General features: G+C 37.9%; 1 protein-coding gene across 7 annotated transcripts in view; it reads left to right on the forward strand.

Moving 5' to 3' along the window:
• The first annotated feature begins 171 nt into the window (after nt 1-171).
• HLTF (helicase like transcription factor) overlaps nt 172-12,897 on the forward strand; it is a 35,780-nt gene continuing 23,054 nt past the window's right edge. For 3 of the 7 annotated variants that reach the window (XM_086468287.1, XM_086468281.1, XM_086468286.1), the window contains exons 1-15: nt 172-220; nt 1,392-1,590; nt 2,160-2,326; nt 2,786-2,919; nt 3,736-3,833; nt 4,573-4,647; nt 4,848-5,039; nt 5,163-5,258; nt 6,271-6,319; nt 8,053-8,140; nt 8,836-8,915; nt 9,773-9,862; nt 10,043-10,140; nt 11,480-11,623; nt 12,398-12,536. In XM_086468287.1, the coding sequence (XP_086324413.1) occupies nt 201-220; nt 1,392-1,590; nt 2,160-2,326; nt 2,786-2,919; nt 3,736-3,833; nt 4,573-4,647; nt 4,848-5,039; nt 5,163-5,258; nt 6,271-6,319; nt 8,053-8,140; nt 8,836-8,915; nt 9,773-9,862; nt 10,043-10,140; nt 11,480-11,623; nt 12,398-12,536 (1,669 nt within the window). In that variant the 5' untranslated portion in view covers nt 172-200. Of the gene's footprint in view, nt 221-1,391; nt 1,591-2,159; nt 2,327-2,785; nt 2,920-3,732; nt 3,834-4,572; nt 4,648-4,847; nt 5,040-5,162; nt 5,259-6,270; nt 6,320-8,052; nt 8,141-8,835; nt 8,916-9,772; nt 9,863-10,042; nt 10,141-11,479; nt 11,624-12,397; nt 12,537-12,897 lie in introns of all 7 variants that reach the window. The other 4 variants (XM_086468282.1, XM_086468283.1, XM_086468285.1 and 1 more) reach the window with 4 other exon arrangements.

A 12,897-nucleotide genomic window follows, 5' to 3' on the forward strand; every position in this document is an offset into this window, starting at 1 on the left:
GCCTGCTCCCCGTCCCGGAAGGCTGCTGGCGGCGGGGAGGGGCGGGAAAGGAGCGTCCTCTTCCTGTCCGCAGCGTCCTCATTGGCCAGCGTCTATAAAGCCTCCCGCGGGGATTGGCAGTTGCCGCTCACCGGTCTGGAGCGCGGGTTCGCGGCCGGGCCGCCGCTCGCTTTGCGGGCCGCAGGAGCCCTCTAGTCGCCATGTCGCGGAGGCTGCCCAAGTGAGATGGGGGGGTGGGGTGGGGTGGGGGTGGTGGCGGCGGTGGCGGCCGCGGCGGCCGCCGCCTAGCCATGCACGGGGCGCGCCCGTGCTGAGCCGCACCACAGCGGGTCCCGCCTGCGCTCGGCCGTTTCGCGCTGCGCCCTGCGAGCGGCGGCCGGAGCGGGGGCGGGCGGCGGAGCGAGCTGAGGCGACTGGCGTAGAAACTGCGCCCTGCTGTCGTCGGTGCTGCGTGCTGAGGCCGTTGGTGTGGGCTCTGCGCTCCAGCAGGGCTCTCGGAGGGGTCTTCCGCAGGGCACCGCAAAATGGCTTCTGGTCAACCCCTTGCTGGCTCGGCCGCGGTCCGCTCCGAGCGCGGGCTCTTGGCTGTTTCTGTTTTCTGTTAGACAAGAGGGATGTCGATTGTACAGCGACTTTAGATACCATTTGCAAACGCAATCAAAGCTTGCTATGCGAAGCTCTGCGTAACTAGCGTATGGAAACTAATGGGTTCAATTTACAGTACTCTGAAATCAGTGCAGCAGCACAGTAGGATTGTTTTGGGATATACCATGATTGCTGTGCGTCAGCCGAAGCTTGTGTTGAGATTTTAGTGTTACATATTGCTTGATGAAAACAATTGTTCGTCTGTCGACGTTCACCCAGACGCGCGTTAGATGCGTGGCCAAAGACGTTAACGCCTGTGCGGTAACGGGGGTTGTTACTCGGGTATGGCCTCACCGAGCGGGGCCCCTGGCTGACCGAACTTGTACCGGAGCTACGTGGTGTAATTACCCGGGTTAGGGCGGAGTACCTGAGTGTCTCTGAGTTTATTATAAAATATTAATAATAGATGTCAAGGTAAGCTTAATACATACATGGGGAATAGTTGGTTTAGCATTTCAACTTTTGTGGATATAGGTATGAAGTTATACAGAGTTAATTAGTTACAAACGAGGGGGTTTTTAACCTTTTTGTTAGATGAGAAAAGTTTGTGTTGGGAAAATACGTGGAAATTTTGCTGTGCTGGGTATAACTAGAGATGTTTACAGGTAAATATCTGAATAAAGTTGTAAAACTGGGGTTTATAGGTAGCCTTATTTATATAAAGACGTAAAATAGATTACAAGGAAATAATACTTCTATTATTACTGTTGTCATTGTCAGATATTTCACACTTTGTCTTTCTGCAGAGATTCTGCAAGAGGATACTCTCAATATGACATATGCAGAGGAGACAGAAACTATTCCCGTTTTTCCTCTTCTGATTTTTACGCCAGTCCTGGGTTGGAAGACTTCCCCACTTCTGGAACAGAGGAGGATACAGACTCAGCTATCTTATATGGAACTTTGAGAGGAAGTGTTGTTGGATTACGTTACTACACAGGGATTGTAAGTGCATGATAAATCATAAAGCAGAAGAAAAAGTTGTCAGTTTAAAAAAAAAAAAATTACTTAAATTTAAGAAATTCCTAAATTTTTGACCAAGTATAATTTTAATAGATTTTTATTTTAATTTCATCGCTTTCTATATTGTTCATTCTTCACTGCAAGTACTTAATCTAAAACTTCAAAATTTAATTAGCGTAGTGAGCTTTCAAATCTGGATTAGTTAATTTGGTAGCTTTGCTCACCTACATACGGCAAAATGAATGTAAAAAGAAATCAGATTTGCACTGTTTTTGAACTGTATACGTGGACAAAAAGGGATGTTTATTCCCTTACAAAATGCGTTAGCAGTTGAAGGTATTTCTTGCTCTCAGGAATGCTTTTGAAATAGCTGACATCTATCGGGTAGGTCTTCTGTGAAGCTTTTGGTATTTTGCATAAGTGGTAGGTTATTAGACTAACTGAACAGAATACTATACCAGATCAAGTAAATGTCTATTAGATATTTCTGCAAATAATTTGAAACTAAATGAATGTGTTCTGGTGTGTGTGTGTTTGTTTTGCTTTGTTAGGTTAATAACAATGAAATGGTTGCGCTTCAGAGGGAGCCTAATAATCCTTATGATAAAAATGCTGTGAAAGTAAATAATGTGAATGGAGACCAGGTAGGTCATATAAAAAAGGAACTAGCGGCAGCGTTGGCAGGCATTATGGACAACAAACTAGCATTAGTTGAAGGGTAAGTGTGAAGGTTATGCTTTTGGTTCCGTGAACATAAATAACAGAAATGGTTTTTGTTGCTATAGTAGCAAATTCTGAAAACTATTTGATGAAGTGTTCTCTTTTGACAGAAATGACAGCTCTTGGTAATACATTTAATGCTTCCATGTTTTCAGACTCGTTATTCTTCTGTTCAACTACTTGCATACAGTTCATTCTTTCCCCTATAAATAAAATGTAGAGGTACTAGTGAGAGCAAATTCCTTAAAGATTGTTGTGGAACTCTTAAATTAACTTCATGTGGTGGCTTGTATAAAAGGCTTACGTGGTACGAGTACTAACCTATCTGGAATGTTCTCTATTTTTATGAAAATAAGCGCTTTGGAGTACCTCTTGCTGTTATAGTAACAAGGTTTATTATAAAAAATTTAAACAATTAAAAGATTACTGTTGGGGTTTTTTTCCTGCTTTTTATCAGGGTTGTCCCATACGGAGCAAAAAATGCCTTTACCATGCCTGTACAAATGAGCTTTTGGGGAAGGGAAGAAAACAAGGAAGCAGTGCTAGATCAACTAAAAAGGCACGGATTTAAACTGGCTCCTCCTCTGAAAGGTAAGTCTTGCAGTTTTGGTTTTTTTTTTTCCTTTTTAAAATATTCAGACTGGACTTTCCACTAGTTGGAAGAAATGTTTAAGGGTTTAACCCTTGCCATAGCCTTGTCATTCACAAAATTATTTTTTAGCTTAGTTGGGGAATAATGCAGAGCCTGCAACTATTAATTTTAAACCTCATAGGAAGTATACTTTTGTGTCCTGTCTTTTATGTTACATGCCAGCAATTGGAGAGGCATTTGAGCAACCTCTATTTCTGAGGTTGCTCGATTCTCTAAGTTCCTTAAAAATCTGTTATGATTCCCTGCATTTCTCCAGACTTGAGAGAGAATTTTTTTTTAAGAAACAGGTTAGAGACTTTCATGGGGTGAGAGTTTCCGGGACAGTGCTGCTTTTTAGCAGAGTGCTAGGACATGTATCCTACTAGTGAGGTGTGGGCAAATACAGATGTCTCTGAACAAATAAGCTTAGCAGACCTGATGGTTTGCAGAGCCAGCCTTTCACAAAAAGCACCTGTGCCTCTGGCTGCTTTGAAGCAGTAGTGGTCAGGAGTGGTCAGTTTTTAAGAAACACAGCTGCCATCTTGAAGGATCCATAGCCAGAGCTCGTTGCCTGTGGGTCTTGTGAAGCTTTGTGGAAAGTCTTTGTGGCCCATTGAAAGTAAAGGTTAAACAGAGGCTAAAAGACTCAAAAGGGTGAAAGATACTGTCTTACAGCCCACAATCTGATCAGCATTGTTAGTCATGAGCCAGGGAAGGTTGAGATTGGAAAGTTATACCATTGTGTTTCAATATACTATCTTCTTAATGGCAAGTAGGTTCAGAATGTGGATTTGGATCAAAGTGGATTTCTGGGAGAGCTGGTCCAAGTTACAGTGCTCCAGTTCATGTTGCTGTGCAGTTGACAGCTGAACAGGTTTGCGTTTCATACTTAAACACCTGGAAGCTGGAATTTTAACAGTGGGGGCCCTTAACTTTTTCATTAGTAAAATAGTGTGTGTGAAGTGGAAGTCTGTTGCCTTTTTTTTTCATTCCTGAACCACAGAGGTGCTTTGAAGACATCTTGAACTTTTGAACTTTTCCATTTTTACACTATAAGCAGATGTTTTAGCTGGGACAGCCTTGAGTCCCATGTGATTTTGGGAGGTTTTGGGTGTTCAATAATTTGTTTTACGTTGTTGTGGTGATGTGTTTTCTTTTCTTTGTCCTAATACTTTACCAGATAACAAGCGTATTAAATTCTCAAATGAAAATAAAATCAGACTTCCAGACTTGTTCTTCAGATTTGGCCCAGGGTGATAGGCGAAGGGTTGGATGGTGCTTTTTTTTGATTTTGCTTTTTGTTTTCTCTTTCAAGTTAGAGTGAAGTAGTTACTCTAGTGAGTGTACAAGGATGTGAATATATTTAGCCATCCCTTCTCAAGCTCTTGCTTGTATTGGCATGTGTTTGTCTTGGAAAAACTGAACTTGATTTTTACTTTTTTATATGTCAGTAGCTGACAAACACATTCCAGCAAGTCAGATCTAAAGTGGTAGACCTGTCTATGCTGATTACCATATGACAATTAGTTGTTATTTAATAGTCATTGATTATTTATTGAGGTTATTTTTAACTGCAATAATTTTAATTGCAATTCTTGTGTTCATTTATGCAGCTTAAAAGTGAATTTGACAAATTGTTTGAGGATCTGAAGGAAGATGATAAAACTTGTGAAATGGAAGGAGCAGAGGTATTTCTTAAGCTGGAAACTGTTTTCAGTAAAAAAAATACTTTAACATCTAGATGCATATTTAGCTCTGTCTGGACACAGATGCTTGAATCAGAAAAAAATTAGTAGATACAAAGGACTTTTTGGAAGAATTTTTTTAACTAAATAAAATGTCAGACTTAATATGCAAATAGTGCATAACATATCTCTTTAATTTGCAGGCTGTTGGCACACTCTTGCTTCCCCATCAGAAGCAGGCTTTAGCTTGGATGGTTTCACGTGAAAACAGTAATGATTTGCCACCATTTTGGGAAGAGAGAAGTAACTTCTATTACAATACACTTACAAATTTTGCAGAAAAGCAGCGACCTAAAAATGTTCTTGGAGGAATACTGGCTGATGATATGGGACTGGTAATAATACTTACCAAGCTTGAATTTTTTTTTATACAGACCATATGTGCATGTTTCTGGACTGGTTGGTCATGTGGCTCGTTTTGATCTGTGGAAAATACGACATTCTTTTCTGATATGCAGGGTAAAACGCTTACTACTATTGCGTTGATTCTCACGAATTTTCAAGATGGCAAGCCTCTTCCTGTTGAAAAGATCACAAGTGATAAATTTTATGAGGTGAGATGAAAGAAAAAGATTGTTTTAACGGACTTAATGTAGCAGTTAAAAAAAATCCCTTTTGCTAGTTACTTTCAGTATAGTGAATTCTATACCTTTTGTAGAAAAAGTTACTCAAGTACTTCAAATAAGAGGAGAATAGGGTAGATTAATTGAAGATAGGTGGATGGTGTTCCTTCAGAGTGTATAACTGAGCTACAGACTGTTATACTTAAGTATACACTCCGAAGATACTCCAAAGAAGAATTTATGAAGGCATAAACATTTTCAATGTTAAGTTTTATGAATTCTTAAGTTTCTCGTAAATTTATCCTACAGGAAAGTTGTGACTGCATAAATACAAGTGGTGTGGTTTTGTGGGTGTGTTTGCATAGTTCCTGTGTGGTTTGGTAGAAGTGTCTGAAATGACCAAAATAGCAAGCAGAGCATCTTGGTGTAAAGTACATAAATAAATAAATCTTGGTTTACATTTTTGCCAAATACTTGAAATGGAGAGGAGGGGAAACTACAGTTAGTGAACTAACACTAATGTGCAAATTCTCCTTAGGTAGTGTAGTTTGAGTGCTTTTTGATTTTGTTACAATGTGATTTTCAAAATGATGAAATAAACTAAATGCTAGGTTTAGGTGACTTATTATGCAATATTCCCTGACACATTAAGGCTGGGGGTTTGGTTTTGTTTTGCCATACTTGCCTAAATTTAACGAAATAGTGCTTTGTGTTTGGCCTCAGAATGTTAACTGGGAAATGTTATTAGTGTGTTTTCTTTCTAGGGCAGCTATGTAGACTGAGTTTCTCTCCTCTGCTTTTCTACAGTTTCATTTGAACTCTGTTTGTGGCTACTAAAAAAACAAGTATCTTTTTTTGGCACCTTTAAGTGACTGACTTGCTGCTGAGGAAGTGTTTCATGTTTCAGAGCAGTAATTAGTCACTGGTCAGATTAGTGTAATAATGTTATTGGCATTTTTTCCAGTTGCTACATTAAGGAATAAAAGTTTCCATTCCTCAATAGGGATCTGGTACTAGCAGCATGAACAACGTTGGACGCAGACTATGTAAAGGTGACAGCAAACTATGAAAAGTCCAGTAATGTTTGCATGATAACTAATGTTACTACCTGGGGCATTCTTAGTCTGTGGTCAGTGCTAGTCTTCTCAAACTCTTGACAAAAGAGGTATCTCGGAAAAATATTTAAAACATACCTTTAAAGATGTTTCAGTTGACATGTGAGAAGATTAAGGGCCTTGTGAGAAAGTTGCACCCTGTCAGGAAAGTTACCGCATCAGGAAATGGATTCTGTGTTCCTTTTCCTTTTCTTTTTACTTCTTTGAGGATAAAACAGGAGCACTTATGCATCTGTTAGTCTTGCTCGTTTAAATGGTAGGTGTTAGTAGTTAAATTGTAATTAGGTTCTGTATTAAGTCACATTTTGAAAAAATATTAAGTGATGAGCAAATGACAGGTACTTAGAAAGATTTTGTCACACCTGTAGTTTTCAGGTTGTATGGGAGAATTTATAGATGTATACGAAAAATTACACTTGCTGTTAGTATGCTTTGTAACTCATCATGCTTTTGAAAATGACCAAAGAAATGTACGGGGCTTGCAGTTTTCTTGCAGTAACTTTCCCTCGCTGTCCTCCCATGCAAAGAATTTTAATATGGATGGCACAAGAGAAACAAAGGGGACTAATAAGGAGAGAAGACATTAGTATGGGCTGCTTCTGGTGAATGTTACTTTTATTAGTACTCTGGAAGGGAGAAAATGCAGACTTTCATTGAGGTCAATATGAGTGTCACCAGAAAATCAGAACCTTTAGGAAAACTGAAATGTCTAGCAGCATTCAAGATACTTTTTTTTTTTTCCTGCAGAGTGTCAAGTGTTTTAACAAGATACTATCTACAGCAGTGAGGAGAGAGCCCACTTCTGCTATTATTTAGTCTGAAAGTGATGATAATGTCTTTCAAACCCTTACATCCCATGCCTCCGTTTCTCATTCTGTTGTACGTTAAATTGATACCTATTTCTTGAGTCTTTGCAAGTTTTGCCGTCTTCAAGGTTGTATTAACTCTCTTTTAAATATTAAAAAAAAAACCCCTGTGCTGAAGTTTAGGTCTGGAATTCAACATGAATTTACTTTCCCGAGTTATAGCAAAACTCTTTCTGTAAGCACTGTTGCTTTCAGTTTTGATATCAACTCTCTCCTAATGTGTTTTCTTTTTTGTGTTTCCTTCTGATAAGCTATTATTGGCAAAGTGCAGAGATGATGTGTTCACTACCTGGTAGAGGACCTTAAAACCAAACAACCCAACAAAACAAAATACCACCTCCCTGCAACGCCCCCAAAACCCCCACAGTCACATCTGTGATGTTACCACATTTTTTTCTGTTAATGTTGCTATTATTCATTTAGTTTTAGGCAATGTAGAATTCATCAATAGTAAGGTTTGACCTGTAGAAAAACTTTACTATTTATCATTATTTAAAACTTCTTTATAGAACTTTACTCTTATTGCTGACAGTACAATGCTTACGTTTGTGTTTTCCTCTTTCCTTGATGGTTTGTTTTTGACCACCTGCAAACTTGGCACACATTTAATGACTTTGTAAATACTTAAGATTGTTTTAAGAGTATTTTTATTTTTCATTTGATTGCAGTGTCAGTAGTAATTCTATGCAGAATTACGGTTGTTTTAAAGCAAGTTTGTTTTTGATCAAGTTATGTTAAAGTTGATGTGACAATCAAGCCGAAGACTGTATATTTTTCATAAATACTGATTTCTTCTTTTTGAAGACTACACCAGTGTGATGGAGACTGGCATTTCTAATGTAAAAAAGCTTGAAACTGCTCCGCTGAAATACTCAAGTTGTCTTCCGAAAAGGTAGGTAGCTGGAATAATCTATTTCTTTCGGTTGGTTTGCTATGTAGATTTTGAGTAAAAGTAAAGCAGTACTTGGTTCTGATTAACCTCAGCCTGAAACATGTTCCTGCTCTCTCCTCACCTTTCAGTATGCTATACTTCTGCTTACATTTACACGTTATCATGTCAGGTATCTGTGGTGGACTATGGAATATATTAAAAAAACGTTGACTCATTCTGTGCAGATTGTGTGACTGCACGTTTGGTTGTCTCCTTCAGTAGTAAAGGTGTCTAATAACATTGGTATGTGGCATCTAAAAAAGCTGCGAAGTAATCTTTCTTCTAGTATCAGGTGGGTTTTTAAGGGGTTAAGAAGTACTTCGCAGGCATGTTTCTGACAGACAGCTTTGAGCTGATGAAGTTTTGAAGCTTACTAAGGTGTTTGGACTTTCCCACCACAGTAGCCTCTCACAATTGGTGTGAACTTCAGTGATAATCTGTAGCAAGTTTTATGAGCATCATTCACCCTGCAGCTCGCTGTGCTGTGCTTTCCCATTTTCTAATCCCTTAAAGAGAAAAATTTTCAAATCAGTGGTATTTTATTTGCAATATCATGTTAATTTGCTTTACGCTCTTGTGACTTTATATATAAAGTCAAGCAGTAGTAGAGATGTGGGGTTTAGTCGGTTGTTTTTTTTTCTTGATGATTTCTTTAGAGATAAAGCCAAGAAACCCAGATATTCAGGAAGCAGTGACTTGGGAGAGTCTGAAGAATGGCTACTGCAACAAACAGAAAGTAAGTTGCAAGGCCTTTTTTTTTTTTTAGTTGGTTACTCTGACACCTGGTGTCTTCCTTTGTGAAGCCAAACTGAAAAGAATTTCTAATTAACTGGAAAAGGAATTAACTAAACTACTTGGGTTGGATTGTTTTGTTTTGTTTTCTATTCAACCAAAACTTTAAGCAGAAAATTCTAGAGATTGCTGAGTGAGAAAGCAATGTTTTAGAATGAGTGGTGGCGTAACAAGCTATGAGTAGGGTTACACAGCTCCAGAAAAACAGAATTGCTAAGATTTTTTTTAGAATATGACATGGACCTGTCAGGGCACTAGAGTTGAAAAGAAAAAAAATCAAGTCCATATTTTGTGGTAAATACCTGAAATGTGATCGTGAAAAGGCAAAAACAGGTGTCATTTGTGGAATTGAGTATCTTGCATACAAAAAAAAAAAAGGAAGGGTTACAGTACTCTGGAGTAAGCAGTTAAGTTTAGGTGTAAAGTACTTAGAATGAAAGCTGTATGGAACTATTTTTATTTTTTTAATGACTGGTAAACAACATTCCTCTGACTATTCATAGCCTGAAATAGATGTATAAGATACTGTATTTCTGGACACATGCTTGTCAGAGTTCAAGGAGCATCAGGATGAGGCTCTTAGCCATATGGTTTAGTTCTGGGTAGTCCTGCAAGGAGCAGGGAGGCTGACTCCATGATCTTTATGGATCCATTCTAACTGGAGATATTCTACATTGTTGTATTGGAGAGGAGAAGTAATTTGATTAACAGGTTTGACTTAAATGAAACATGTCATAAAAATAAACGCACACGTATTTTCTGCGTGGTGTGAAAAACGTTTGTTTTTCTGGCTTTTTGCAGCGACTTCCTGTGTTATCCAAGAAGACACAGGCTCTGCATCTGTTCTTCTACCTTCATCTACTTTTTTAAAAGGACGAACAAAGAGAAAAGGTAATGAAGGGATAAACCGATAATTTCTGAGGTTTTGAAACTGAAGTATGGTAAGTGTTTGACTTAATAAATGGAGGTTATGTCTTTGTAAATTGCTTTGATGCTGTTCAGGTGAAGAAATTTAGAAAGGACTTCAGGGAACCATTCATTTATTGACCAACTTCTTTGCTGTTTTCTCAGGTACCACTAGTATTCAGTCAGTTGAGAAGAAATGTTCTGATGATGGCCCCAGAGCAACACTGATTGTATGTCCATTGTCTGTCCTAAGCAGTTGGATTGTAAGTGCTAAGCTGTTTTAATCTGTAAATGTGGTGATTATGATGCTGTAGAAATAGTACTCCCTACAGTCCCTCATGCTAGTAAAAGGTCACGGTTTTCCTTTTTTTGTGAAACAGAACTGCTTTTGTAAGGGAGGTTTATTTGATAGAAAGTTTAAAAAACGAGTAGTATTGTAATGAGAATGCAGGTCCATGAGTCGCAAGCTCATGACTATCAGAAAGAGCAAGCTCACTTTTCATTCCCTGCTTTTGACTAGGCAGATTCACTTTTCTATTTGAGGAAAATCATGTGATTTAACTCCTTAAACCAGCTGAGGAAGGTGGAGGAGGTGGGTCCTTTTTGCATGCTTAGAATAAAATGTTATTGTACTTTACTGATAACGCATGTGACGTTTCATTTACTAGAGGTATTCGGTGATTTGGCAATCGTGTTGGTTATTTGTGGGAGTAGGTCTGCTAGGGTGAACAGGCTGAAGCCCTTCTAGCTCTGTGCATTCAGGTTTTTTGTTTGTTTTTGTGATGTTTTGAATCCATATATTAAGGGGGTATCTTAACTTTCAAGTTATGTTTTATTTGGAAGATTTTACTGTCTGTAGTCTGGAAGTTGTTGATGGCTGGTTAGAACATTAATGAGAAAAAGAAGCAATTTAATGTAGGTAAAACATTAAAATAATATAATTGGGAAATATCAAATAGTGTAAAAAATACTCTTGTCAACTCAAAACTGAATTAAGCTTTTATTTAATTGAAAAAGAAAACTGGTGAGTCTGGTGCTTCAAAAATCAAGTTGTTGCTTTTTATTGCCTGTCAAAATTACTGTATGCTGCTGGGTGCTTCAGGGAACAAATGTAGGGAATATTAAACACTGGTTTTGAAAAAAGAATACTTTGACAATTCTGCTGTCATTTATGCTAAAACTTAGGCTGTTAACCCAGTAAGGGGAAGAAGCTGTAAATAAACAGTGAAAGAGCAAATGGAAGACGAAGGTAGAAAGTGAAAAAATACAAAAGCTCTTCCATTTACACTTTGGGATTTTGAAGTGCATATACTGTCAGGATGTGAATTAATCCTCTGTAAGAAGTAGAGCAAGAGTTATCAGAATGTGATACTGTGTCTATTAGTAATGACTGAGGCGACTTCTTTTGGCCCCCCTTTTCACCTGAGCAGAGAGGTAAAAAGTAACCCAAATTGAAACTGCTTTTATTATCTAAGTGGACATAGAATATCACAGAGGTAGAGGAAGTGCTTTTAAGTTAAGGCAACTTACAATAATAGTATTCTAAAAATCATGTAGTAAAACAATATCTTTTGGATTATTTTTGACAACTTTTTCTTTCAGGACCAGTTTGAACAACATATCCACCAAGATTTTAATGTAAATATTTATGTTTATTATGGCTCTGACCGTAGCAAAGACCCATCAGTTCTTTCAGAACAAGACGTTGTACTGACAACATACAACATCTTAGCTACTGATTATGGAGTAAGTAAATGAGGAAGTGCTCTTTGAAGTTTTCTTACTGTTCAGGACTCCTGGTGTTTGGGCTAATGATGGCAGTACATTCAAGTGCTATTCTGGCAGGCAATCAAAAGGTTATAGCTGTAGTTTTGCTTTACGTACTTTCTTATGGGTTCATTGTGGTAAAGGGAGGTTTTTGTTGATTGGTCCTGTAGAGAAAATTATTTGACTGCGATCATGACAGCTTAAGGAAGAGACTTTTTAAGGATAGAAAAGAATGGCAAGTGTGTAAATCTCCCCAAATCTCAGTGGCACAAGGCTCCCCTTTCTGCCTTCTGCTATCAAATTCAAAGAATATGGAGCATATAAAACCATGATTCTGTACTTCTTGTTGCACATGGGCTGCAACCAAGTTGCTCATTTTCTATTAAAACGTCAAAAGTGATGTTTTAATAGAAATTCAAGCAGTTTTAAAAGCTTGATTATGTCTTTAAATACAATATAAACTTTTAATTTTCTCTGATCCATCTTCCATATCTCTGTGTCTTTGGAGCCTTTTTTCTTTTCAGGCTTAGCTTATTTTTATTGTAGTATGAGAAGACTGGTAACGTTTTCCAGGAATCATTAAATCTAAAAGAAGGAACACCTCATCCTTAGGTTTGCTTTTCTTTGCTGATAGATAAGATGTGAACAAATACTATCTGTTACTAATTGTCGAATTGTTGTATTAATAGCTTGTTTAATACAAATTGGGAAAAATATTTTGAGTCAAACATTAAAATAACAACTGCGTTTCAGATTGGAGGTGACAGCCCTTTACACAAAGTCAAGTGGCTGAGAATTGTGTTGGATGAGGGGCACACTATACGAAATCCAAATGCTCAGCAGACTAAAGCTGCCTTAAATCTGGAGGGACACAGAAGATGGGTACTTACAGGTAAAATATTTGACACCAGAGGAAATGCAGTGCAAATCGTCTTAGTGTAAGACCATGTTGTCTTTCCACTTTGGATTTTTCTGGGAGATGGTTAATATCTTTGTGTCAGATTAATTTGGAATGTTTTTAAACTTGTCTTTGAGCAGTGATTTAGATGTGTCTTTTAGTTGTTTTTGATTTAGTTTGCTTGGGGTTTTTTGTTTTATGTTTTGTAGTTTTTGGTTTGGCTTTTTAGCTTTCGTTTTTATTCAGTTCATAGACGCAAATTTTAAAATAACTTTTGATACACAGGTTTAGCAGAAGTGCAAATAAAAAGGTACCTATAGATGAACCGGCATGTTACATCTGGTTAGATGCTCAC

The sequence above is a fragment of the Leptosomus discolor genome, chromosome 7 (assembly GCF_034619465.1).
Source record: "Leptosomus discolor isolate bLepDis1 chromosome 7, bLepDis1.hap2, whole genome shotgun sequence".
In the NCBI taxonomy this organism is placed as follows: Eukaryota; Metazoa; Chordata; class Aves; order Leptosomiformes; family Leptosomidae; genus Leptosomus; species Leptosomus discolor.